At 44.2% G+C, this 27,968-nt stretch overlaps 2 protein-coding genes across 7 annotated transcripts in view; one reads left to right on the forward strand and one right to left on the reverse strand.

Moving 5' to 3' along the window:
• epb41l4a (erythrocyte membrane protein band 4.1 like 4A) overlaps positions 1–942 on the reverse strand; it is a 36,257-nt gene extending 35,315 nt beyond the window's left edge. The window contains exons 1-2 of one of the 2 annotated variants that reach the window (XM_077020615.1): positions 689–942; positions 224–484 (exon numbers count right to left, since the gene is read on the reverse strand). In XM_077020615.1, the coding sequence (XP_076876730.1) occupies positions 224–322 (99 nt within the window). In that variant the 5' untranslated portion in view covers positions 323–484; positions 689–942. The remainder of the gene's footprint in view (positions 1–223; positions 485–688) is intronic. The other variant, XM_077020616.1, reaches the window with a different exon arrangement.
• On the forward strand, positions 140–27,968 carry apc (APC regulator of WNT signaling pathway). 5 transcript variants are annotated; one of them, XM_077020611.1, is made up of 17 exons: positions 1,309–1,534; positions 5,721–5,921; positions 9,317–9,469; positions 14,649–14,733; positions 15,184–15,379; positions 15,618–15,726; positions 15,846–15,959; positions 16,065–16,148; positions 17,431–17,511; positions 18,416–18,514; positions 18,790–19,168; positions 19,440–19,535; positions 19,644–19,783; positions 19,878–19,955; positions 20,057–20,173; positions 20,282–20,496; positions 20,603–27,968. In XM_077020611.1, exons 3-17 carry the CDS (start codon positions 9,335–9,337, stop codon positions 26,976–26,978), a joined length of 8,304 nt encoding a protein of 2,767 aa, XP_076876726.1. In that variant the 5' UTR covers positions 1,309–1,534; positions 5,721–5,921; positions 9,317–9,334; the 3' UTR covers positions 26,979–27,968. The 5 variants fall into 5 exon arrangements, with proteins under 5 accessions (XP_076876728.1, XP_076876726.1, XP_076876725.1 ...); XM_077020613.1 differs by lacking the exons at positions 1,309–1,534; positions 5,721–5,921 and adding an exon at positions 140–159; XM_077020610.1 differs by lacking the exon at positions 5,721–5,921.

Below are 27,968 nucleotides of genomic sequence, written 5' to 3' on the forward strand. Positions count from 1 at the left end.
TAGAGCATTACTATTGTGTCCAATAGGTGTGGCACAACAGTTATAGCACTCAGTAGTGTGAGCGCTGATGTCTGGAAACGGGGTGGAACTGTTGGAATTCTCCTGGATGTGTACATGTATTAGAAGAACCATATGGACAAAGGAGAAGAGAGGGAGACAGTGAGTAACAGATTTGGAGGACGCAAAATCCTCATAATTGTTTCCGTAAGTCACCATCGCTCACCTTAATGCCCTGCTGCTGGGTCGTTAAGGTGAGCTTCGTCTCGTCCAGAAGCAGCACCTCGCAGTAGAACTCCTCTTGGACCGAACAGAAACAACTCATGTTGCTCAGGACGGTGACAGTGCTGGCTACAGATTCCGTAAATGTTTTCGTACTGGTCTACATAAGGTTGGGATTTATCACGAGAATTCCTCTTAGTAGTAAGAAGAGACACCATACGCGGGCCACCCGGTCACTTTGTTCGGTGGACTCCTTTGTTGCATACTGGACCAAGAGGAGTGTTTTTTTATTTTATTTATCCGTTATGCCAAAACTATTCAAATTTAGCATCACCGAAATGGGCATCGGCATTTTCCTTTGTTGGGAACACCCAAAGACCAAGTAACACAGTTCCTTGTAAATACTGATGATGGTACGTTCGGTTGTCAGGTGAATTGCTGATCTTAAGTGGCAAAAGTAATTCCTCACCCTTCAGCCGCGTTTTTTGTCTGTTCCCTTCTTGTTCGTGTTCATCCGAAACCATTATCTGCGTGCCAACATGCGTCCCTATAAATGTTCCGTCCAGTCCTGAAAACGTAGGTGCCTTGAATCCACTTCTCCGCCGGTCCGTTGCCAGGGAGCTACACTGTCCCCACATACGTGACTCCGCCCTCGTTACTCCACTTACTATTAGGACGCGACAAGTGATTCGAAAAGCACAACTTTCCTGCCATCTGTCGGAATAAAACGAAAGACGCACGCTTGTGCTTCCATGGACCTACAGACAGAATGTCAGCCATTATATTTTATTTATAAGCACATAGCTCTATAAATGCGTTTATATGAATTTATAATTAGGTTATTTGCCCTGACTAAAATATTGACCTTTTGAAATAGACAGTTAACTCGTTTACTAGCTAATATCACTAAGTAATTGCATGTTATTCCGGACGAGAAAGCATTGCACCCCAGACTATAGCTTAACACATATATGCAGTAGCCTTATTTTATTGTATTTATTTATTATATTTATTTCTCGCGCCGACTCTGCTATGAAAAAACAATGTGAAGTCCCTTAGCAGCGACAGCTCAGTGCGCATGCGTATGAGTGTACTGACGATTCACAATATGGCGTGATAGTCAGGGGTAAACGCTTGTTACCAGAGAACATTCAGACACAAAAGAAAAAGTTTTGTCCGAGACGCGGAGAAGAGACTTTGTAACTGAACAGAGCGAGGTGCTTTGTTTGAGTGAGGATGATGTTTTTACTGGGTCATTTCTGCACAGGGCGATAAGAGTCGCACAACTTGGCGAAGTGGACGAATGTTGGTGCAGGTAAGAAGAATTTACCTTGGTAGCCCAGCTAGCAAAGACAAGCAGTCGTGAAACGAGTCTTTAAAACTCATCTATCAGACTTCGTTCATAAGTCTAGCTCTCCAATCGGGTTTAAATATATACGTTTAGATTCGCGTTTTAGACAAGTGTGGTCTTCTGAACGCAGGATCAGGTCGTAACTATTTTTTTTGCGAAGTTATTCGCTTGTTGTGTGTGCTGGCTGGAGTACAAGCAGCGCGGTGGTGCAGCAGAAGCTCCATCTCCGTCCAGCGCAGCTATATCGGGCAACTATTTGTACCCCCGTTCCTGGCGAGATGCCCGTTTGGTTTTCTCACGAAAGCAAATGACCGTGAAGCCTCCCGTCGCCGTCCTAGAAAAGTTCGTCAAAAACACCGCCAGCTAGCACAGCCAGTTAAATATAGTCTAAGGACTTTTAGTATAACTGTAGTTTACTTTAGTCAACAGCCAGCGGCTGTGGGTCCGTGGTGCACTTAACTACAAGGTCTCTTACTACTTTGTTTAATGCTACTTTGGTGTTTCAGAAAATACAAATGAGAAGGTGTATAACCGTATCTAGATATACGATACGGTCTACGATAGTCAGTGACTCGGTACGAGGGGAAAATGATTTATTTATTTTTGCTGCCGTTAAAATTGGCTAGCTACCCCGTCTTTGTTTTTAATGTGCAGTACTATGTGTAGCTAGCTAGGATAGCTAACTATGCAAGAGAGAAAAAGACGAACGACGTTCAATAATTGAGTCTTGATGTTTCTAACAATAATCCTCGATGGGTAAAGTCATTGAGTTTGAGGTAAGTCATCGTCAGTAAAGTTCACAGCGTTGAATGAAACATCTTTAGCTAGCTAGCTATCGCTAGCTTAACTGTTTTGCTGAAGATTAACTTGTGTGCCATCGTCGTTTGCGGTTGATTGCTACTGAACGCTGGATTTAATTAAACCAGAGGTGGTCAACTTTTAACAGGGAGATAACACTTTATATTATTTTTCTAAGAATCCAAATACTTTGAAGACATTCTTGTACTCGTATACCCTAGGATGTACGTGCACTCGTATTACAAAATAAACTCTGATGGAGCACCTGTAATATTTGAGGCCAGTTAGCTACATGCCAATTAAGTAAATTGGGTTAGTGAAAAATATTGTTTAATTGATTAATCCATATGTCTGAGGATCCTTGGTAACATTAAGCAAGTGTTCAAAATGTTACCAGTTTAGATGAGGAAAACGTGGTGGGGGGATGAGGGGGGGCTTATTCAGCCTTTAATTGTACATCACTTCCCATAGAACATTTTCCCACACAGGGAATAATGTGTGGGACATTCCTAGTGAGTGCATCCGTGAGAGTGGCCTGTCTAACAAGGGCCCATGCCAGTGTTCATTTTCAAGTCTTTCACAGACTCAGAACTCATTTACATGAAAAGGAAAAAACAGAGTACATCCTCCTCCTTCCAGGCCTTCTATTCACTTACCCAGTAAAAAAAATGTCCAGGCCATTGAATGTGATTCAACCTAATGCTGACAAGGACTTTTTCAGGGACAGCAATTCTTAGGGCTCTAATTCTGCATTGAAAATTCTGCTACAGTATCAGTGATGCACGATAATACTAAAGGCCTCTAGGGTTCAATGATGTTAACAGTGCAGACTGGAGCTGTAGGCTGGTTTGAGACAGACACTCCCAGTAAACTGGAAAAGAGTTTTCAGTGTGTTTTCAGAGCAGTTTGACTCTCGGCTATGCCTTTCACTCATTAAAGCAGGGCTGCATTAAACAGATTTAAGTCCCTGTGATTAATGGAATTCTTCATGTCATCTTTCTTACCGCAGGTTTTCTCCCAGTACGTATGTAGTTATTACCACTGGGATTTATTGGAAGGCTTACCTGGTTCCAACTTGCCCACACCTGGCTTTTTTTTCTCCGTGGATATGGAAACTCTACAAAATCACACTATAATAGTTCACTATGTCAAGAGTCAAGAAGCCTCAGTTTGAACTCATGGCAAACTTTAGTTTGGTGTCTTAAATTGACTCTAATTCAAATCTCCATCTAAGAAATATATAGGTCTCAGGCTTTTACTTTTGAGTCAGACAGGTTATTTTTCCATCCATGTAAGCCATAACTACAAGATATCTAATACTGTACCCTGTTCATCACTGGGCCTGAACACTGCTGATAGGATGTAATGTGATTGACAGATATTTCTCAACATGGCATTGACCCATGGAAATGGGTGTTGAGCTAGTACAGGTTTATAAGGCACAGCAGTATTGTTATTTACATCATTCACTGTTGCACTATGATTGGTCTGGCCCTGTCCCCCATATGCGACCGAATAGCAATTGTGATTTGTGTGATTTGTATTAAAGCATTCAGAAACAAATGTAGAAACGAATCCCTATTTGTTCCAAAATATGTCAGATGGTTCTCTCTGTTATTTTAACAAACCAAGTCATTTTGTTTACACACAATAGTAACTGGTGCTCACAGGTAAACAAACCTTAAGTTAGGCATATTTGCTAATCAGTATCATCAGTGCCAGTGCTCACTGAATGGCAATGATACTGCAAACAGTATCAGAAACACTCAACAGTTTTTAAGATGAGACTTGACTTTCATTGAAAAGAGGATTGCACCATAAATTACTTATTGTTTTTGTATATTTATCAGAACACGATATTCAAGATGGAAAGTGTGACCCCATGCAGGGACAGTGTTGTATAGAAAGTTTTTTTGGACAATGATTAATATTATTATTTTCTAATATTGACTTTGCAGTCTTGGAGTGAGATGAGCCCTTTACAAAAATGCTTTTAAAAGTATTTATAAAATGCTAAAGGATTTGTGTGCTCTGAAAAATCTTGCTAGATTTGTCTTTGCTTTGGGTGTGGTGATAAATTGTCTGAACGAGGTGAGTTTCTCGACGTAGCTGCTAAAGCTGCTCTATTTTGCAGGACGTCTCGTATTAGTTGTAATTGAGATCTCTGAAAGAGACTTGGCCTGACTTTAATGAGTCATCTAAGATCACAGTCCACATTGTCCTGACTGGCATACATCAGAATAAACGTATTAACTAAGCTTTCTAGTAAAAATTTGATGATTAAAATGGGAGTCACTGTTTGACTCAAATGAGTGTGTTTCAGTCCGTGTAATGTTTATAACTTTGACTTCTGTCTTGGTAATAATGGTTTAAAGGTGATCAGATATAGATGCAATTCTATAGTCTACTGTCTATTGCTTGGTCATTCTACTTTGTAGTTTATTTTTGTTTTGATATCAGATTTGTGTACTTTTGAGGCATATTACTTTGTGATGAATGTATTGTTATTATTATTACACATAATTTACAAATTCATGACCTTGGAATCAAACATATACCTGAGGGTTCCCTGCTAAAACATTGGAAACATGCAGGAACTCTCAGCTGCTTAAGTAGACACTTTGAGAACATCACACAGCAGTGTTCATTGGTGAGCACCTGTTATAACCCATCCCATGCTTTGAAAAAACACTAATGTGCTAGATGTCATGGAATGGAAGTCATGATGAGAGATAAATATAGACGTGAAATATTGTAAATATTTTTATCTGCAATACAGAAATTCACATTTTAATTCAAGTAATAATTCTATGGGCCTTTTATTATAACCTATAGTGCAGGGGTACTCAACTAAATGTGGCAAACGTAACACTCGTGATGGAGTGTTTTTTCAATAGCCCTGAAATAAATGCTCCATTTTTTTTTTGGTCCGTATCCAGTTAATCAGGAATGAGATTGGGTCCAGACAGGACTGCGTTCGGGTCCGGATCCGGACCGCGGTCTGCCAGTTGAGTACCCCTGCTATAGTGAATGTGAACCTTTTACTATAGCCTATAGTGAACCTAACCCTTGGTGTGGGTGCGTAGTAAATGTGTGGGAGTGTAGTAAAGCTTTTCTAATATTCAGATGAAAAGACAATCTGGAAATGGGGTTAGGTGAAAGATGAAATTTGCTCATCTTTCTTGCTTATTTAATTTGATAGCTACTATAACAATGCATTCAATATTAATTCTGTCTGTAATTTGAACGTGAACTGACATTATTGATCAGAATTGTGACTTTAAGCCATTATGATGCGTCACCCCTCCCTCCCCCCGGTGTGGTGCCCCGGTCTGCTCCACCCCCCCATCAGCGCTTTAATTCAGGGAAAACAGCTGCACGTCAGCCTGGATGCAAGCCAGCCAGCATCGGCCACTGCAACACTGGCCTTGACAGCCGCGTCTTGTGATTGGCTCGCGCTGCACCCATGTGACCGGGCTGCCTGGATGCTCCCATGTAAATGACACAGTTGAAGGGGAGATGGGATGGAGGCTGTCACTGGCATCGAAATGGGGTAGGTTTCCTCCTTTTTTCCACTCTCGCACAGGAGATGGCAAACGCACATGCTGCTCCCCTTTTCTGCAGGGACTAGGAGCACCTCCTGGGGGAGTGACATTAGCGTGTTTGCGTGACTAGCGAGGCGGCTCCTCTAAGCCTTTTGTTTTGATGGTGGTTGAGGGACAGACTGGGAGGGTGTGGGGGATGTGCGCCGATGGTCTCCTTGCTCCATTATTGAGAGAATACAAGGGCTTTGTGATGGGGAGGGGAACAGCGATCTATGTACGTCTTGCACAGCATAGCCAAACTAGGATAGGGACGAAGCACTTGGCTTTGCACTGAAGATGAAACGGAAGGTTTCACAGCTAAGATGGTGGCAGGGAGACGGTGTTCCTCAGACTACCGGGGATGCTTTAAACAAAGCAGGTGTGTCGTGGCGGCAACGGCATTCTCAGCATCCGCCTGCAATCCACTCCTCAACGATCTTGTCGCCAGGGCAAGATGTATAGTGATGAGAACGGAGCTGGGGGTGTGCACTGAGAGTGAGGGGGTGTCAGAAGGGTGTTTATGGGGCGTGGGGCAGGGCGATTGCGTTTCTGCAGCTGACTGCAGGTTTTTTTTTTTTTTTTTTGAGACAGGCTTGCGGTGGTGGGGTGGGTGGTACCTGTGTTTCTTCGGTATTACTGCTCATATGCACATGCATGCACGCTCTGCACCCCTGAGTGGCCACCACAAATGCAAAGGTATTCTGTCAAAATGCATACAGTTAAGGTCATCAAACTAGGGGGTGTGGAGTTGTTATTTATTTATTTATTTTTGCATTAGCTGCACATCACATTAATTGCACAAACAGGGTGAACCTATTGAAATATTCATGAGGAACCGCAAAGCCTTTTTCTTGGTGTCATTCCCCCCCCCCCCTTTAGAGGCTGCTCACTCCCCTTCCTCGCGTAAACCTTTTGTCACAGTGTCGACCATTTTAGTTGCTTTGGTTATCATAGAGAGGCCGCCTCCCCTCCTTGCTGCTTCCTGTAAATATTCCTCTCATCCCCAGACTTGTTTCCACGATGGTGTGTTCTGTAACGAAACACTCCGAAATGGTGCGACTCTTAAAGGGATTATAACAGGAATTCACGCTGGACTAATCGGTGTCGTCTGAACTTGGTCCTTTAGGATGCATATATTTAAAAATGCGTTTTGTGCTTCTGTGCTGCATTTAAGTTTCCTTCACTGAATATGTGTCAGCAGATGTGTGTCAGCAGATTTCTGTGGCAGTTGGCGGCTGCTGCCTGTGATCCCTCTGCTCTCAGCCATTTGTAAGGCACTGCCTTCTTTTGCAGTATCATATGGACAACAATATAGGGAAAACTGCTGGTATGATTACCATAGTAGGAGGAGACTGGGGCTTGTTTTATGGGGCCAACTCCTATTTTATTAGGTATGTGATTTAACTATTCTTTTGTAATACAGTCTAGATTTGGAGGAGCAGTTTAGTCCAGTGACCGTCGTGCATTAAATCTATTGTAAAGACCTCGTCTTTGTGGGCAGATCACAGGCCAAATTAGGGGGGAAACTATTGGGTCAAACACCAAGACGTGTCTTCCTAAGATTTTGGATATCATGAGATGTATAAATGCTGGTCATTTGAACCGGTCACCTTGGTTGATGGTAGACTATTTGCTCAGGTTTACCTCGTACGGTGTACACAGCCAGGCCTGGTTGCCTGGACTTTGTCACGATGCCCAAACCCTGTTATATCCTCCGTTGATTTGTTTCTGAAGCACAGGAGCCTGATTAAGTTAATTAGCTAGTACTGGAATTCACAGAAATTCACAGCATGCCAGTCAGGGCTGATGCACTGGTTATTAGACCTCTAATAAAGGCAGAGTTGGCCATACACAAACAGCTTGCATTCTGGTGGTGAAGTACATACCACACATAGCAAAACACGAAGGCGCTGCCAACGTAACCCGACACCTATTTACACCGCATACATACACCATCTCCTATATTCATACTTTGTGCATACATATGTATAAACATCTGTTATTGTTCTTGGGTTAAATTATTTATTCCCTTTGATACTATAACGAATTTGCATGTCATGATGTAGCTAACGTAAAAATGAAAGCACGTCAGGATGATGTATGATGGGGAAGAATAGCCACGATGACGATGACGATGAGTCAAAGCAAGTGTGTGTAGGTTTGTAACCGAAATTCCAGCCCTCGATCTCCCTTAGGGTCACTGGTTCCCTCTCATACATTAAACACCAGTTTTGGTTGTTGGAGGGAAGGTGCATCACTTAAATCAGGATAGATGTGATCTTATTATGCGTTTGCCACACTTTCCTCATAATCCTCATTTTATATTATTCATAGAAATGCAACATTGTTGAGTTGTGACAGGACTCAGATGCTGTTTGCAGTCATCTGTGTTGTGTAGTGTAGCCTCACCTCATCTGGGATTCACACCACAGATAAGTGGATATTGTGTGCTTTTAAAATGGATGCAAATCGGTCATCACTCACTCATGTCACGTGTTGTGTACAGGATTGATAGGGTTATATTGATTAGGCATCCAGCAGATCCATTGATGACTTCCTTATTGCACACCGGAGTAGACTGACTGGAATTCCGTGAATTAAGCTGTTTGTCGGTTCATATCGTAGTGGTGATGTAACCTGTCGTAGAGTAATTCATATGCTTTAATCACTAATTTCTCTACTCACCAAACATCCTCCAGGGATGTTTTCCAGGCATATTTGTTTCTGCCCTGGAGCTCACACAGCGACATTTTCGTAATGATGCGGTGATTCCGTTAAACTCCCCGTAACGTTAAGCCAGCCACTGAGCCGTGTTTGTCAACATTGTGGCAACAGAGTGATGCACATATTCCTTTTCCTCCACCTCACCACCTCCCCTCGCTGCAAAGATGCCCCGAGTGCCTCCCTCGACGGAAGCCACGCTGCGTTGCTACTCTCGCCTGCTTTGCCCCGCTTTGCGTGGTACCAGTTCTCCTCGTGACTCCAGTGGATCTGATTTTGCAGAGAGGCGCTTATTGTTTAGGGCTCGTAGCCTAAATTTAGGCTCTGAGGAAACGTATAGGAGACATGCACGTCACCGAGGTGCTGATTTGTGCTACAGTTTATGTTCACAGAATTGAAATTGGAAGTAAAACTAACGGCTAAAATTTGATCCCAGAACTTTGAAAGCAGAGTTCAGTGGTCTGAGTCTTTTATTCATCCGCCTTGTTTCTCCCTTGTCTTATGTGATATTTTTCCAGCTATGTACCCTTTCTCTTTTAGTATCAGGAAATGGTGCACACAGGCCCACGAGTTCACTAATTATAATGTTCAGGATTAATTCCAACGGGCATCTTTCCAACGGGAATCTTGTCTCTACTTGCAGGTCAAGAGGTAGTCCAAGATGGCTGCAGCATCTTATGACCAGCTGCTGAAGCAAGTGGAGGCCTTGAAGATGGAGAACTCCAACCTGAGACAAGAGCTTGAGGACAACTCCAACCACCTCAACAAACTGGAGACTGAGGCCTCTAATATGAAGGTACATTTCCACACGTATAGCAAAAAACAAACCACAACATTTTTTAAATTCACAAACAGCATAGCAGACAAAATTGAATCAGGTGGAAGGCAGCCATTTCACTGCAGTTACAAATTTTTTTTCCAAAAATGAAGGAGCCATGCTGGTCAGGTGTTTGCTGTTTATTTTTCATGATCTGTATTCACCTCTTTTGTGTATTCACCATGTTTTGTATATTTTTGACTGCAGTTAAATATTTGGCCATTTCATATTCAGATGTACATTCAAGCTCAACAATGCCTTCAAGACATGTAGACCATGCGAGTAGTCTCAGCTGTCTCCAGAGTATCTTGAGGCTTGTGTCAATACTGACTTTATTATTTCTGAATTCTATATACATCACATAGGCAATGAATATTAGAGCAATGGGTCTAAATAAAATGGCGATTGACATTAAGAAAAGACAAAGCTGTTGCTTTGTCTCCGTTTAAAATGACCCCGTCACTCAGAATTTCCTCAAACCGCTGCTATCCCAAAGAGTCCTTTTATTTCATGTCTCTCTCATCCCAGTTCTTGTGCACCTAGTCGTCAAAGTGCTTTTGATTACTGTACGCATTTCTCCGTCCAGCCTTCCGTGGCAAAGTGTCCCCCTTGATCCATCTGAATGTCCCTTCTTTCTTGCTAAAAGCCCGGAACCGAGGGCTCTGTGCGGCTCTTGGGGTCTTTTGATGCCTTGGGGCCGGCCTGCTAGGTGGGAGGCGGGTCCTTTTGATTTGACCTGGCAGCCTTCAGCCGGGACTCGAGGGGGTGCGAGAGCAAGAACTGAATGCGAACAGACATTCACTTTTCTTTCTCAAAAAACTTTTCAGATCTCCCGGTTGCACAAAACTAAATCACCTCAGATTATCCAGTGTGACGTTTATGAGGTAGTTTTCGAATGCAAGTTTGAACGGTTACATGCTCTGCTGGTATTTGACCAGGTGACTTGAAAAGAGCACACTGCAGAGTCTCAATCTGTGCATTGCCATGTTTGAGAATGCCTGCATAAAAAAGGTATTGGCACAATTTAATGTAGGTGTGTTTGGTGTTGCTAGGGGGGAATCTTTGAGGCGGAAGCAGATTTGCGTGCTACATGTTCATTCGCAGTTGGACTCTTAAGGGGATATGGAGCATTTTTGATTGGGTATATCCCTACATCTCTGCCTGTTGTTTAACCAAAGTCAGTCATGATAGTATTATGTACTAAAAATGAGAGATGTGATCTAATGTATGCTGGGGAACTCATAGAATGTAAAAAAAATTTGCAGCAAGTTGTTGCGTGTTTGTGTGTTCGCTCTATGTTGTATGTTAGATGTTGTATGTCGCCATGCTAGCTGTTGTATGTAGATTGCGCTCCAAATCGGTTTGCACCCCTTTTGCCATTCTCATGTCCGTCTCTTCATTCTCCTTGCAGACAGTTTTTTGCAATGTCTAACCGTAATTCTGTTATCGTGACTGAGAGGACTTTTTAGTGCAGTCAGCACTGTCGACCAGATGCTTTTCTGTTGCAAAGAACAGGCACTGCAGCCTGCGCTCATCCCTTTCAGCAAGATGCCATCATCTCTTGCTTGCTAATGGAGAGGGAGGGAGAGAGAGAGAGAGAGAGGGAGAGAGAGAGGGATAAGATCTGCTTTTATCTGTCTAGGTTCTGAGTTAAATCACTGTTCATGCTTAAGTTATGTAAGAGATCCCACATTTAGGAGACCTGATGTGAGTGAACTCTCCATGTGGGCACATTCAGCTGTCCCCAGTGCCAGTGGTTATGTCAACCCTAGGAGTAATCACAGCCTCTGCAGCACTAATCAAGTGCTACTTTGGCCAAATACAGTTTTAGCTCTGATGGATGTTAAGAATGTGGATAGTGGGTTGCCTTCCTCCAACTTTTAAAGATTTCACAACATTAGCCTTTTACTTGTTCATTTTCAGAACCAGAACCTAATTAGAAAGGTGTAGAATTAATGAAACTTTAGTGAAATAAGTATTCATTAAGAAGTATTTTCTCTTTTTGACCATGGCTGTAACCGGAATGCTCTTCCTTTGATATTCAGTATTTTCAGCGAGGTGTAATCTCTTATAAGAGAATGGAGGAATGTGCACAGTCTGTATTCTGTCTACTGTACTATTGACCTTTGTTTTTCCGTTTTGTGGTCAGCGATTTCCTTTAGGCAAAGGTTAACGACGAGTTAATCAAATCTGATCGCTTGTTTTTCGTCAGAACATCCCTGTATCGCTGTTTTTCATGGCTGTCAGGGGCATCACCGCATGCCTGACATCCTAGACCTGTCCTCTTCACACCGCGGCCTCCCCCTGTAAGGGGCCGTGTGCACCCCTCCTTTAGGGGTATTTTGGAGACGCTCCCTTCCTGGCTTTGTTTCCCCGATGAATGCAGCTCCTTTCCGTCCCGTGGCCATTTCCTCTTCCCCACGGCTGCTGGAGACAAACATGTGCGTGAATGTCTCGCCTCTGTCGGCTCGCTTCCTTTGCGCTGGACAACTTTAGTTCTCCAGTGGCCACAAGCCTCTTAAATTTTTCGTGTCAGGCAAGAAGTGTTGCTGTCAAAAATTCCACCCATTTACTCCCATCTGTCTGGGCCAGCTTTGACTGCAACACCACCATCACTCCCGAGAGTCCCGTGGAGGCTGGAACTGGTCTCGCCAACGGCTGTGTCGGCTCGGTGTTTTCGAGCGTGGTGAGTGTGGTTCCCGCACAGCCACGTGCTTTGGAAGAATCCCGTTTCCAAGGTCCCATGCTCGGCTGTGAACACTGTCACACCACGAGCCTCGCCACTTACATGACTCAGAGCTGTTCTGATCTCACCACTTAAACAGGAGTAGCCAGTGCCTTCATTAGCAGAGACACTGATTTGAAGCCAACTTGGACATTGCACCAAAATAGGTTTGTCTAAAGTGCAATTATTCTCTAAGGGACTCTGTTTTGTGGTTGCGTAAGTAGGGGGATTTTGTTGTGTGTCCCCTGCACACACCCCCCCCAAAAGATTCATTACAATGTGTTCATTAAAGTAAAAAAAGGTTTCTAGTTTCAGATTCAAAGCAAATCCTATGGGAATCGTAAAAATCTTTTGAACATAGCATATCTTGCAGTTCTTTTCATACCTTAAACATAGTCTGAAGGTTCCTAGGTGGAGAGTTGGTTTTGTTCTGTAAATGTGCTTCTTTGCTTTCCAGCACCCCATTTAATCCTAATCATATCCTGTATGTGTGAGCTCTTTTATCGGCATGGCCGCACAGAAATGGGCCTTCCTTAGACCGCCACTTTATCAATCACCCCCTGCTCACAAACGCTGCCGCCATCATGACGCCGTGCCTTGTGACTCTGTTGACCGACTTCATGGTGAGGAAAATCCTCAGAGTAGAACAGTCTGATGTCCCCCAAATCTGTAGCTCCTTTTCTCACAGATGGCTACCGCTGCACATTGATTTCCATTAGTGAGAGGATAGGATGTCATTTTAAAGTAGGTGTGTGTGGGGTTGTGCGGGTGCATGTGGGGCCTCCATGCATGAGTGCATCCGATACAAAGACTTTCAAGGGCATCTGCTGTCCCTTCTGGAACACCGTAAGCCAACACCGTCTATGACATTGAACTGTGCAAACGAAAACCAAATTATACTCACGAAGCCTGAGCATCAGACTGAATTTACCCTAATGTGGATTTAAAGGGACTCAATAATATAATACAATAAAATAATATAATAACGGTTCCCTGGGTTTTATCAGTTTATTTTAAACTATTATTTTAGCCAAACAAGTCCGCTTATAACAAGTCCGCTAAGCCAAAACCAGCATTGTTATCAGTGGCCTGTTCCGTCTAGCGCTCTGACTCAGGGCCAGGGAAGAGCTCCTTCATCATATGACGCCCCCAACCAATAATGAAGCTGTTGTTTCCAGAGCTTGCTCAGAGTCGTCACTCCCTTTCGAGGAAGTGCACCGCCTCTCGCCGCTGTCCCGTTTCTGTTCGGCGTCCGAGTGAAGGCGGGCGAGCTGGGCCGACCTTTCTTTCTGGGCTTTCAAACACGTCTGACGGCGCATGGCCACAGGGGTCAGAGGGCAGCCGACATGCCACCCCTGGTCTTCCCGGCGGAGCTGCTGAATGCTCCGATTGGGAAGCAGCTGTGACGACGGGACGAGAGGAAGCGGCTGCTTCGTGAGGGGCGGTCGCTCTGCTGGGGGCCTTTTCTGCCACTTACTTCCTTGATTAGGTGGACGGACTCGGTCCTCTGGACGGAGGGTTGTCGCTAGCGTTCGTTTATTGGATTTTTGCGTTCTGACATGGCGAATGTTTATGGATACTTTTTGGTGTGACTGTGAGGATGCAAAGAGGTACTTGTGGTAAGTAGAGAGGAGGGTGACTCTGTTAGTAACTGGTTGGTATTTTGGTAATAAGCACTGGTATTTTGTGGCAGTTGAGTAGATGAGTTCGATGCCGAGAAGTTAAAAGTTTCTGAAGTCCTTCTCTAAACCTGATTGTACCTGGTGCTTTGTTTGCGGTTGCCTTTATTTTGTTTGAATAGAGCCATATGCACCTCGCACATCTCTGATGAAAATTAAAAGTGATCAAAATGGAATTTCTTTCCAGATCTTTCAGTAGTATAGGTTAACCTCCTTGTTCAAGCATAGGTTAATCTCCTATAAAAATTTGGACTCTTTGGCATAGTCCTTCAAGTCTTGTGTCACAATCGCCTGTTTGCCAAATACTGCAGAGTCTGGAGTAACTCAGGGTCACAGCTTCGATGCCCTTAATACCCAACACTGATGCCCGTGGAGACGGGAAGCTCCGTTTTAACAACATGCTGAAGATAATGTTTTTTTAACAAGGCGATCAGCACCCCCTAGCTCACACCCAGAGACACATCTGAAATGTAATCATAACCATGAGGGATTAGCAAAAGCACAACCGTGTGACTTCAAAGCAGATTGGTGTTCCTCACGGCCATGTCGTTGACATCAAAGCGTCCCGCTGGACGTTTTCTTTACCTCCCTGTTCAGTGCAGCCACCGTAACCCACAAGGAGAAAGAATCAGACGTTTGCTGCCTTTTACTCTGGTAGTTTGCTTGATCTCTTGGATCTGAGGATTCAGATGGAGGTTCTGTGTTTGGCATATCAGAGGAGAGGAAAAAATACATGTTTGCTTTTCTGCTGCAGGAAGTGCTGAAGCAGCTCCAAGGAAGTATTGAAGAAGACTCAAAAGATTCACAAGGGCAGATCGACTTTTTGGAGAGACTTAAAGGTATGACATTGATTTTGGGATTTGCTTTGTCACAGCGTCGCATTCTAATATTCAGGTAAATCTATGCACCATAAACTTTATCAGATGACTGGAATTCAGCTTGTTCTGGATTCTTTCATCATGTGTACTGTTTTGAGTTAGACCTGTATTTCCACATCCTTACACACCTGAGTGAAGTAATCTGCATCCTGCACCTTGATTACCTGGCAGAGGTGACTTTGTAGCTGGAACAGAATAAAAATGTGGACAACCTGTGGGCTCCCAAGGGGCAAAAAAAATCCCTTTTTTATAAAGTATTTTGGTAAAGTTATTACATTGTACTGCATACACATGCAAAAAAAAAAACAACCGTCACCTAGATTTTTACCCACTATATTTTTATCCAGTAGCTAGAGGCCTAGCTATTCATTTTACCGGGTGTCTTCATTGTAACTCTCTTCAATCATCCAGAGATGAGCCTGGACCCCAGCGGTTTCCCGGGAGTGAAGCTGAGGGCGAAGGCCTCTGGGCAGGGCTCCAGCTCTGGCCGCTCCGCCGACACCAGCCCCAGCCCCAGCCCCAGCCCAATGAGTTCCTTCCCCAGGCGCGGGGTGGGCAACGGGGGCCGGGACAGCGGCGGATACCTGGAGGAGCTGGAGAAGGAGAGGTGAGGCTGCACGGGTGGACCCGGCCGCTGCTTCTATACAGCTCCAATATTTTCCTGCGAGGGCACACTTGCATTTAAAAAGGATTGTGGGCGGTGTGTTTACTGCTGGTGCTAGGCTGACATAGAGTATCACTTATTTCTGACAAGCAGAGAAATGATCTATTACAGTCTTGTGTAATACCGTCAAGATTGCATATCAGAATTTATTATGTTATTTATTTATTTTTTATCTCTTCAGATCTTTGTTAATGGCAGAGCTTGAGAAAGAAGAGAAGGAAAAAGATTGGTACTACGCCCAGTTACAGAACCTCACCAAACGTATCGACAGCCTGCCCCTGACTGAGAGTGTGAGTTTGAAGTAGGATCCACTCAAGAAAAGTGATGTGATGGAACGTACAATCTGAACTTGTTGCATGATGCTGAAATGTAAAGAGTTTTTTTTTTTTTTTTTGTGGGTGGGGTGCAGTTCTCCCTGCAAACAGACATGACACGCAGACAGCTGGAGTACGAGGCGAGGCAGATCCGTGCAGCCATGGAGGAACAGCTGGGCACGTGCCAGGACATGGAGAAGAGGGCCCAGGTGAGTCCCACGCCATTCCCGCCCGGGGACACCCGACCTCCGCTCCCAAGAGCTCTCCGTAGACAGCCTCGTCCACTTCTCACTCCCGTCTCGTTTTGTTCTCAGGCGCGGGTGGCGCGGATCCAGCAGATCGAGAAAGACATGCTGAGGATCCGGCAGCACTTGCACTCCCAGTCGGCGGAGGCTGAGGTAGGTTACAGATCCCCCAGCGATCAGGATCTAGACAGGATCAGCACATTTAAGCAGTCGGAGAACAGATCCATGATCAGCCCCCGAGTCACTCAGAATGATTTCCCTGACATTCATAAGACTTTATGGTTGTGCCTATGCCTTGACCTAGTGTTCACTACAAGGGGCGTATTAAAATATTAAAATCATAACTCTGAGATTCTAGGTTGTAGTTTTTATTGGATGATTTGAAAGATTCCAGAAGCTGTAATTGTATTATTGAGCCATTTCGGGCTCTCAGGGATATTAAAGGAGATTAATGTCCCTTAGAGGACTAAAGGCCCTCAGTTCTTGTTCCAGTTCTAATCCACTTGTTCCGCTATTCAAATCTTGTTATAGCTATAAACCAGTATTATTTCTTCATTGTCTTTAACTGTGTCCTGTGATTACAGGAGGGGATACAAACTTTTTTTTATTGTCACCATTGAATTTTAGTTGGGCTTGTTTTACTAAAAGTAGATTATCTTAATGCCTGAATGTGAATATTGGTGAGCGTGACTTAGCTTCCAGATCTAGACGTCAGGGACCATGACGCTTGGTTTCAGGGCGCATCATTGATTATACACAAATTACTGTATTGGGTGTGTGCGTACATGGTGATTAATAAAGATTAGGCTGTGTTAAGCATGTCGCTTGCATGTATGTCCAAGTACACCAATGTGGTTTGCATGTTAATGTATGTGTAGGTTCCTCGGTGTGCCACGTTTGTGCAGTTTACAAGTGCTGGTGTACTGTGACATTATTGTCTGACAGGTTGAATCCTATTGGACGCCTTCGATTTCCCACCCCCTCTGTTACTCTTAATCCAGCAGGCTGAAAGAGCAGTTTATGTAGGTCAGGATGCTCCTGCAGCTGCCCCAGCCTAGCAACTACTGAATTAGTCTCTCTCTCTCTCTCTCTCTCTCTCTCTCTCTCTCTCTCTCTCTCTCTCTCTCTCTCTCTCTCTCTCTCTCTCTCTCTCTCTCTCTCACACACACACCCTTTAGCTCACACTCTCTCTAACAAGCACTCAGTGATTCAGTCCTCAATGACCGCTTTATCTTATAACACACGACCTGTCCCGTCTCTTTTGTTGCTGCGCATCACCCCTGCGTCCGCTGCTTCTCTCTCTACTCTCTCATACGGCTAGGCTGCCCTCTCCATCTCCATCCCGTCGACTCTCCGTCCGCACGCTCCTGTCCGCCTCGTCTTGGCCTCGTTACTGTCCACTCCGTAACATTGCGATTCGTCCTCTCTTTCTCAGGCCAAGCACGACCTCGGAGCCCAAGCTGAAGAGGCTCAGGCTTCAGGAGACACGGGCACTGGGAGTGGAGCTTGCTCTCAGGTAAGACAAACAGTCTCGCAATTTTCCATTCACTCCCCACTGAGGGACATCCGTTACGGTTTAGTGTCATTTTGGCAACGGAAACGAACATTTTTGCATTCTCCAAGTAAGCGGCCTTTTTAAGAAGCCTGTTAGGTTCATGCCAGGAGCCTCAGTGTGCCCTCAGTGTTCATGATCTGAATGCAAATGCGATGGAAATGTTTGTGGCCGTACACAGCCAGGGGGGCTTTCAGATCTCCAGCACAGGGCCCTAGGTGAATTGTGAACTGTTTTCCTGGCTTACTGCCATGGGGTTCAATGGTATTTTGCGGACAGATGGTGCCAGTCTCAATCACCGGATTAGGTGCAAAAATCAAGTTATTTTACACTTACATATGTAGATACATATGCCTGTGCGTGTGTTTAAGAAAGAGAATTCTTTTTCCATAGAAACACTTTCCATACACACAGCCTATTGATGCTCCTCTGTCAAAAATATCCAGTTTCTCTGGAAACCTTCAGTACTTCACTAAATGTTTTCTTTAACTACAGTGCACTAACTTCCTGAAATCATCTTCAGGTGTATGAACAGCATTCAGTATTCACTCTGGGCCAGACCACCTCACAGTAGTGCTTAGATGTCTCCATGGAACAAATCCTTATGACGCTATAGTAGCCCTGAGGTTAAGGATTGGTTTACATTAACGGTGTTTGGCAGTCGCTTTTATCTAGGCATGTTTATCAGTATGATGGGACATGTGCTCCTTGGGAATCAAACTAGCACCATGCTAGCATGCACTTTACCAGGTTTTTTTCTCCCCTGAGAGTAAGAACTTCAAACTTTATAATAAAACTTCAAACTAATATAATATATAATAATAGAACTTCAAACTTTATGATAACACGCTTTTTTTATGTCTCCTAGGCAACAAGCTCTCGTGCGGATCACGACACAGCCAGCGAAATGAGTAGTGGGGGGAGCTATTCGGTCCCACGTAGACTAACCAGTCATCTGGGTACCAAGGTAAAGCAGCAGACATGAAACTCTTCTCTCCCTTTACTGCCAGTATAGGTCTAATGTAGAGAGGCCTAAAAAAATCCACTACATCTGATGGTGGATATTCTTTTATTCTGAATGGTACAAATATAAATCAAATGGGATGGAGAAATTTCAGGTTTCATTTAGAATTGAGGTTTCATAGTAGAATTGAGAACTATTAATGGGGGAGAACTGAATTAGTAGAGTCCTGGCAGCGTACCTGTGAAAACTGACGTCTCCCGCTCTCCTCCCTCAACCAGGTGGAAATGGTGTACTCCCTGCTGTCCATGCTGGGGACGCACGACAAGGACGACATGTCCCGCACCCTCCTGGCCATGTCCAGCTCGCAGGACAGCTGCATCGCCATGCGCCAGTCCGGCTGCCTGCCGCTGCTCATCCAGCTCCTGCACGGCAACGACAAGGACTCCGTGCTACTGGGCAACTCGCGAGGCAGCAAGGAGGCCCGGGCCCGGGCCAGCGCCGCCCTGCACAACATCATCCACTCGCAGCCGGACGACAAGCGCGGCCGACGCGAGATACGGGTGCTTCACCTGCTGGAGCAGATCAGAGCGTACTGCGAGACCTGCTGGGAGTGGCAGGAAAGCCACGAGCAAGGCGTGGACCAGGATAAAAACCCTAGTAATTACTTTAATGCTGTGTAATCCATCCGTATAACCAATCTGGAACGCACGGTCGTATTGATAAGGTGCACGTTTCGTTTTAGTTTAGTGTGTGGATTGTCCCCACTTTATCTTTGTCCCCACTTTGAGAAGGATGAGATCATTTCGAAAAAATGTAGTACATCCAAAAACTAAATGAACAAACATTAAAAGATGTCACATTAATCTTGACTGATATTACAGCTGAGTGCCATTTTTATTATTATTAATAATGTTTTCTATAATTCTAGTGCCTTCCCCTGTGGAGCATCAGATCTGCCCAGCGGTTTGTGTCCTTATGAAGCTGTCCTTTGATGAGGAGCACAGACATGCTATGAACGAACTTGGTAAAATTCACTCACTGTTGCCTTTTACTCAGCCCATATTCGTACGGTAACTTGATTTGCAGTTAGCGTTTGTGATGTTTTTAAGAGAATGGTTGACTTTGTGTGTAGGGGGACTGCAGGCTATAGGAGAGCTGTTACAGGTGGACTGTGAGATTTATGGTCTTACCAGTGACCACTACAGTGTTACACTAAGACGATATGCTGGCATGGCCCTCACTAACCTCACATTTGGGGATGTAGCCAACAAGGTAGTCAGGCACCTCTTTTGCACGTTTATGAATTGAACCGGTCAATGTATCAAGTCAGTCAGCAGTTTAAACATACTGCTGAATTTTTTTTCAGGCCACTCTTTGCTCTATGAAGGGCTGTATGAGGGCTATGGTGGCTCAGCTGAAGTCAGAGAGTGAGGACTTGCAGCAGGTACACTTTTATTTTTAGAATCACAGGGTGATTTTTAGAATCACATGTCTCATTGGTCAAACACGTGTGAAGGTGGATGAAATAATGCTGTTTCCGCTCAGGTAATTGCCAGCGTCTTGAGAAATCTGTCATGGCGTGCAGACGTGAATAGTAAAAAGACTCTGCGTGAGGTTGGCAGCGTTAGGGCCTTAATGGAGTGTGCCCTTGAGGTGCAGAAGGTAAGGGCCCTTTACATCATGATCAAACTGACTTGGTAGCAGGGCAGACTTCATTGTTGTATTATATAATATAAATTACTTTATTTATGAGTAATTTCTTTCTTTCAGGAATCCACACTAAAAAGCGTCCTGAGTGCCCTCTGGAACCTATCAGCTCACTGTACTGAAAACAAGGCCGATATCTGTTCTGTTGCTGGGGCATTAGCCTTTTTAGTCAGCACTCTAACCTACAGAAGCCAGACCAACAACCTTGCCATCATCGAAAGTGGTGGAGGCATATTGAGGAATGTATCAAGTCTTATAGCCACAAACGAGGAGCACAGGTGCAGTTGTCTTATGTTGCTGCTGCCGTTACAGGCAAATGGTTGCTGTTATCGCAATTTTATTACCGGAATTGCTCAAGTATGCTTCTTTATGATGTTTCCCTAGGCAAATCCTGAGGGAGAACAGCTGTCTGCAGACACTTCTTCAGCACCTTAAGTCTCACAGTTTGACCATAGTGAGCAATGCTTGTGGAACTCTCTGGAATCTTTCAGCTCGAAATGCAAAGGACCAAGAGGCACTGTGGGACATGGGAGCAGTTAGCATGCTAAAGAATCTGATTCACTCCAAACACAAAATGATTGCTATGGGTAGCGCTGCAGCCCTGAGGAACCTTATGGCTAATCGGCCTGCCAAATACAAAGATGCCAACATAATGTCCCCTGGGTCGAGCCTTCCTTCACTACATGTAAGAAAACAGAAAGCACTAATTGAGGAACTGGACGCCCAACATCTTTCTGAAACATTTGATAACATAGACAATTTGAGTCCCAAGGCTTCTCACAGGGCAAAACCTCGACACAAGCACAATGTCTATGGTGATTATGATGGGGTCTGCAGGTCAGATGGTTATAACACTAGCGGTGTTGGAGTTCGGTCCCCTTACATGAACACACCGGTGCTCTCCAGCCCATCTTCACGGGAGAACAGGGGAAATGCAGACAATGTTAGAGCTGAGAGGGACAAGAGCTTAGATAGAGAACGAAGGGGTTTCCACCCAGATCCTGACTCTGGTAAAAGAATGGGAATGCAGATTCCAACTACTGCAGCGCAAATAGCAATGGTAATGGAGGAGGTACAAGGTATGCACTTAGGCCTGGAGGACAGGACTGCAGGCTCTATCCCGGACCCTCACATGGTGCAAGATGACATGATGAGACGGCAGACTGGAGTTCACGGTCACCAGAACATTTACAGCTACAACAAACCAGACCCATCATGCAGACCATGCCCAATGCCCAAACTGGAGTACAGAGCATCCAATGACAGCCTCAATAGCGTGAACAGTACTGATGGTTATGGCAAAAGAGGTCAGATGAAGCCGTCAGTGGATTCCTACTCTGAGGATGATGAAAGCAAGTGCTGTGTGTATAGGAAATATCCAGCTGATCTAGCCCATAAGATACACAATGCAAATCATATGGAGGATGAAGATGGAGATCTGGACACACCAATTAACTACAGTTTGAAATATTCAGATGAGCAGCTTAACTCTGGTCGTCAAAGCCCAAGCCAGAATGAGAGGTGGGCAAGGCCCAAGATCCTAGAGGATGAAATGAAACGCTCTGATCAGAAACCACCTAGGTCCCAAAGTCCAGGATACCCAATATACACAGAGGGAAATGGTGAAAGTGAAGATAAACTTAAAAAATACCAGCCAAGATTTGTTCAACATGACATGTCTGGAGGGTTCAGAACAAGGGCATCTAATGAACAGAGTAGTAGTGGGCCTGCTCACGGAATGACTAAGAAAATTAGTCAGACAATTTGCAGTGTGGATGATTTTGGTGACGATAAACCAACCAACTACAGTGAGCGCTATTCAGAAGAAGAGCAGCTTGATGATCAGCCTACCAATTACAGCATGAAATACAATGAAGATCATCATGTAGAACAACCTATAGATTACAGTTTGAAGTATTCTGATGCTTCTTCTAAGAAGGGTGTATTCAGTCACTCAAAAACATCTTCTCAGAGTTCTGTCAAGGACCAGTTAAACCAGGACGGTTCATCTTCTGTCTCATCTATTAAGAATCCGAGTAGGCAAAAGCAACTCCACCCATCCTCAGCTCAAACTCGGCCAGGACCTGGCAGAGCTATTCAAAAAACAACCTGCAAGGCTCCTACAATAAATCAAGAAACGCTGCAGACCTACTGTGTGGAGGATACACCTATTTGTTTCTCAAGGGGGAGCTCCCTATCATCCTTGTCTTCAGAAGATGAAATGGAGAGCTGTAAGCGAAATGTCAATGCAGCAAGTAACTACCCCACTCTCCCTGCTTCTGAGAAAGAAGCCACTAATGTTCCAGGTCAACGGACAACAGAAAGTCAGTCATCTAGCCATTATGTTAGAATAAAGCCCCCACGGCACCAGGGATCACATGTGGGCCATGGAGATGGTTCCAGACATCATAAGACTGTGGAATTTTCATCAGGTGCTAAATCACCATCCAAGAGTGGTGCCCAGACCCCCAAAAGTCCCCCAGAACATTATGTACAAGAGACCCCACTCATGTTCAGCAGGTGCACTTCTGTCAGCTCTCTTGAGAGTTTTGAAAGCCACTCCATTGCAAGCTCTGTCCAGAGTGAACCATGTAGTGGAATGGTCAGTGGAATAATTAGCCCTAGTGATCTGCCTGACAGCCCCGGTCAAACAATGCCTCCCAGTCGTAGCAAGACACCACCTCCACCACCTCCACGTTCAACATCTATAAAACAGAAAGTTACTGTACCACCCCACACTGAAAAACGGGATATGGCCCCAAGGCACGCAGCTGTTAATGCTGCTGTGCAAAAAGTGCAAGTCCTTCCAGATAATGACACACTTTTACACTTTGCAATGGAGAGCACACCAGATGGATTTTCATGTGCCTCCAGCCTTAGTGCATTAAGTCTGGATGAACCATTTATTCCAAAGGATGTTGAATTGAAGATAATGCCTCCAGTTCATGAGGATGATCATGGAAATGAGACAGAACCTGAGAAAGAGGAGAATAAAGAGTCCAAGTTGCAAGAGAAACCTCCAATAAGTGCTGAAGCTGAGAAAGACATTTTGGATGACTCTGATGATGATGATGATATTGAAATTTTGGAAGCCTGTATACATTCAGCCATGCCCAGAAAGTCATCAAGAAAACCCAAGAAACAAACACCCCCAACCACATCAAGAATACCTCCACCAGTGGCCCGTAAACCAAGCCAACTACCTGTTTATAAATTACTTCCCTCACAAAGTAGAGGACAACAGCAGAAACATGTGGCACTAACTCATGGAGAAGACCTGCCTCGGGTATATTGTGTAGAAGGGACGCCCATTAACTTCTCCACGGCAACATCACTTAGTGACCTTACTATTGATTCACCTCCAAATGAGCCGGCTACTATTGACATTCCAGCTGCTCATGTAGAGGTATTTAGTCAGAGACGAGACACCGTCCCAGAGGGTAAAAGTGCAGAAACAAAAGATATTGTTGCATCTTCTGATGCACAAGGTGCACCAGCTGAGAATGAAGGTGATGACATTCTTGCTGAGTGTATCAATTCCGCAATGCCAAAAGGTAAAATACACAAGCCTTTTAGAGTGCAAAAAATGTCTGATCCACCTCAGCATCCACCTACGGCCACTGGCAATCTAGTTCAACATGATTTTGAAAAGAAGAAGCCAACGTCACCTGTGAAACCCATGCCACAAAGTAGTGAGTACAGAGTAAAGATGTTTAAACGACCAGATGTTCCCAGTAACTTATCAGAAGCAGCATCATTTCCTGATAAAAACATAGAAACAAAAAAGGTAGAGCCCAAAGCAGGTCCCAGAGATTTTGCTGATAAGCCTGCAAATGCTGAGGAAAGGGTACGCCCAGGTTTTACCTTTGATTCTCCGCATCATTACACACCAATTGAAGGTACTCCTTATTGCTTCTCCCGCAATGATTCACTGAGTTCACTTGACTTTGAGGATGACGATCTTGACCTTTCTAAAGAAAAGGCTGAGCTCCGGAAAGATAAAGAACAAAGAAAAGATCCTACCTTAAAGAGCAGTGTAGAGCAGACTGGAAACACCAACAGAGTGATTGTCTTTCAGACTGCCCCAACAAAGCCCCTTCAGAAGCCAAGTTTTCCTCTAGGGTCCAAAGAGAATACAGCAACGGTGCCTGATGAAAAGCAAAAGTTTTCAATTGAGGACACTCCAGTATGCTTCTCAAGAAACTCCTCACTCAGTTCACTAAGTGACATTGACCAGGAAAACAATAACAAAGATTGCTCCCACAAAGAGGTCACAACTCAGGTGGAAATGCCCAGGCCCCAAGCCTCTGGTTATGCACCAAAAGCCTTTCACGTTGAAGATACCCCAGTGTGTTTCTCTCGGAATAGTTCCCTTAGCTCTCTCAGTATTGATTCTGAGGACGACCTTTTGCAAGAATGTATCAGTTCTGCAATGCCAAAGAAAAAGAAGCAACTGCCAAGAAGTAAGAGTGATGACCAGGTAGTTAAGGAGGATAAAAATGTTTTGGCTGATGGCATTTTAGCAGAAGAACCAGACCTCATACTGGATCTCACAGATACACACAGTCCTATTTCAGAGCAAGCCTTATCACCAGACTCGGAGTCATTTGACTGGAAAGCCATCCAAGAGGGTGCTAATTCAATTGTTAGTAGTCTACACCAAGCTGCTGCTAGTCTGTCTAGGCAAGGGTCCTCTGATTCAGACTCTATCCTTTCTCTTAAGTCTGGTATGTCCATTGGTTCACCTTTCCATATCCCTTCAAATCAAGATGACAATAAGCCTCTAAACAACAAAGGCCCAAGAATATTGAAACCTGGAGAAAAGAGTACTTTGGAGACAAAGAAGAAAGATGAAGAAGCTGCCAAAGGCATAAAAGGCGGTAAGAAAGTTTATAAAAGTCTCATCACTGGAAAGCCACGGCCCAGTCTTGAGTGCATGGCTTCTCAACAGCGACAAACTCAAGTTCCTATAGTTTCTAGAGGAAGGACTATGACTCATGTACCTGGAGTGAGAAGCAGTTCTCCCAGCACCAGCCCTATTCCAAAAAAGCCTCCTGCACGTGGTCAACTCATGAAACCCCTACCCCAGGGACCAAATTCTGGAAACTCTCCTAGAACCATAAAGACCCCATTAAAATCAGACCCTAGTCCAGCCAGAGAACCACCTTCCTCTCAAGGAGGGTCAAGTAAAGCCTCTTCTCGATCAGGATCCAGAGATTCCACACCTTCTAGACCACCTCAGCAATCCCTAACAAGGCCCATGCAGTCTCCTGGTCGCACCTCTGTCTCACCAGGTAGGAATGGTCTGACTCCACCTAATAAATTCTCCCAGATACCTCGTACTGCTTCACCTGGTGCTGCATCCAAACCATCAGGGTCTAGTCGAATACCTTACACTTCTCCAGGCAGGCAGTTGGGCCAACAAACTCATCCAAAGCAGAGTGGGTTGCCAAGAAGCACGAGTGGTATTCCCAGGAGTGAATCTGCCTCAAAAAGTCTAAATCAGTGTGGAACTACAGGATCTTCAAAAAAGGCAGAGCTGTCTCGAATGTCATCCACAAAGTCAAGTGGGAGCGAGTCTGACCGATCTGAGAAACCTGGACTTGTTCGCCAGTCTACCTTTATTAAGGAGGCCCCTAGTCCTACGCTTAAAAGGAAATTAGAAGAATCTGCTTCTTTTGAATCCTTGTCTCCTTCTCCTAGCCAGTCACAAACACCTGTGTCAAGCCCATCTTTACCAGACATGTCTCTTTCTCTGCCTTACCAAGGAAGTGGATGGAGAAAGTCCCCTCAAAGCCAGAACTCCTCTGAAAATGGAGATGGTAAGGTGCTTAGACGGCATGACATCTCACGATCCCATTCAGAGAGCCCCTCAAGACTCCCAATTAACAGAACGGGAACTTGGAAAAGAGAACACAGCAAACATTCATCTTCTCTTCCAAGAGTTGGGACTTGGAAACGAACAGGAAGCAGCTCCTCCATACTTTCTGCCTCATCTGAATCCAGTGAAAAGGGTAGAAGTGAAGATGAACGCCAACCAGCTAATCCACCTCAGCGACCAGGACACAACAAGGAAGGGGGACTAGAACGGAAAGGAACTTGGAGGAAAATGAAAGAGAATGAAGCAGGCCCCTCAATGACTCTCGACTTGTCCGATACAAGTAACGATTCAGTTCATGTTGGCACCTTGCATCAGATGACCGCTGCAGTTTCTAAAACTGAAGATGTCTGGGTGAGGATTGAAGATTGTCCTATTAATAACCCTAGATCTAGTAAGTCACCAACAGGAAACACACCTCCAGTTATTGATAGTTTGCCAGGAAAAGTACCTCCCAACGATTGGGACTTAAGTGAAGTGCACCATAAGCAGCCAACAGCAAATGAGAATGCTGCCCCACGACATCTTGGTTCGGAAACTAACTTGAACTTAGTTCGGAGTAGTGAGAGTCTTGACAAAAAGGTTACAGATGTCAAGCCAGTTTTAAGCAACCCAAACATAGCCACAGAGGGTCATGAAATTGCAGTTGCTGAGCGTACGCCTTTCAGCTCGACCAACTCCAGCAAACACAGCTCCCCAGGTGGTGCAGTTGCTGCCAGGGTTAGTCCTTTTAATTACACACCAAGCCCCAGAAAGAGCAGTGCTGACAGTACAACGCCACGACCATCTCAGATACCTACTCCAGTTAACAGCAGTGTAAAAAAGAAAGACTCTAAAGGAGACGCAACAGAGAGTGGGTCCTATATTGTTACCTCTGTGTGAAGGAGAAATGCAACCCATTAAACTGCGATAAAGGACAGAAATAGTTAAAACAAGCTTGGATCATATTTTTCACTCGTCTTTCTCTGTGGAAAAAGTACAACTGTTGTTGAAAGTGTTGTAGTTGAAGCCAATGTAAGGCCTTGTATTTTTGCTGGTAGAACTGTGGCAGGCACACTTGCTTATCAGAGTGAGCGAGCGAAGGGGCACTCTGCAAAGGACATTGTATGTCAATTTGTACTGTACAGATTTAATTATGTATATATTTAATTTAAACTTGTGCCAAGATCTTGCATCTTGCCTGACTTGACATAGATAATCACTTTAAGTGGGATATTTTGGATGTTCAGAGACCTTTGGTGGGCTTCAGTTCTAATGACTTTGATTTTTAAGCAAAGTGTACACCTGTATTAATTCAAAATGTCAGGCTAATTTTTATTGCCACATACTGTACGTTTTATGATTTTTGCTCCTTGCATGAACCGATCCAATGGTCTGGTATATTTCCTGAAGTAAAGATGAACATTTCTGTGGACACGTACTGATAGCTGTAGTGTAATATTTTACACTTTTGTGTGTGCTTCTGAAAGTAAGGAATTAACCTCAGAAAAAAATGAGGATAATTACATTGGACATAGATTGTATAAAACATAGATAGATTCATTGCTCTGCTGTTTGTGTATAATGTTTCAAGGTGAGGTGAGTGTCTTTTAAAGGACACTTTGGTCTTGGAATGACTGAAGTTTCAAATTTTAAATTATTACTGTAGGTTTTGGTGTTGGTACATTTTTTTTTTCCCATTTTACTTTATCCTTTATTCACAGTTATTGTTAAAGCACATAATCAGATATAATACTCTGCCCAAAATATGTTGTGAATGACCATTTCTTCTTTTTTTTTATTCCTCATGCAATAAAGTAGACTGATTGATGTTTGACACACATTTCGAATTACAAATGGGAAATCTGCATAATAAACGCCATTTTGGTGAGA

Source organism: Brachyhypopomus gauderio, chromosome 10 (genome assembly GCF_052324685.1).
Source record: "Brachyhypopomus gauderio isolate BG-103 chromosome 10, BGAUD_0.2, whole genome shotgun sequence".
In the NCBI taxonomy this organism is placed as follows: Eukaryota; Metazoa; Chordata; class Actinopteri; order Gymnotiformes; family Hypopomidae; genus Brachyhypopomus; species Brachyhypopomus gauderio.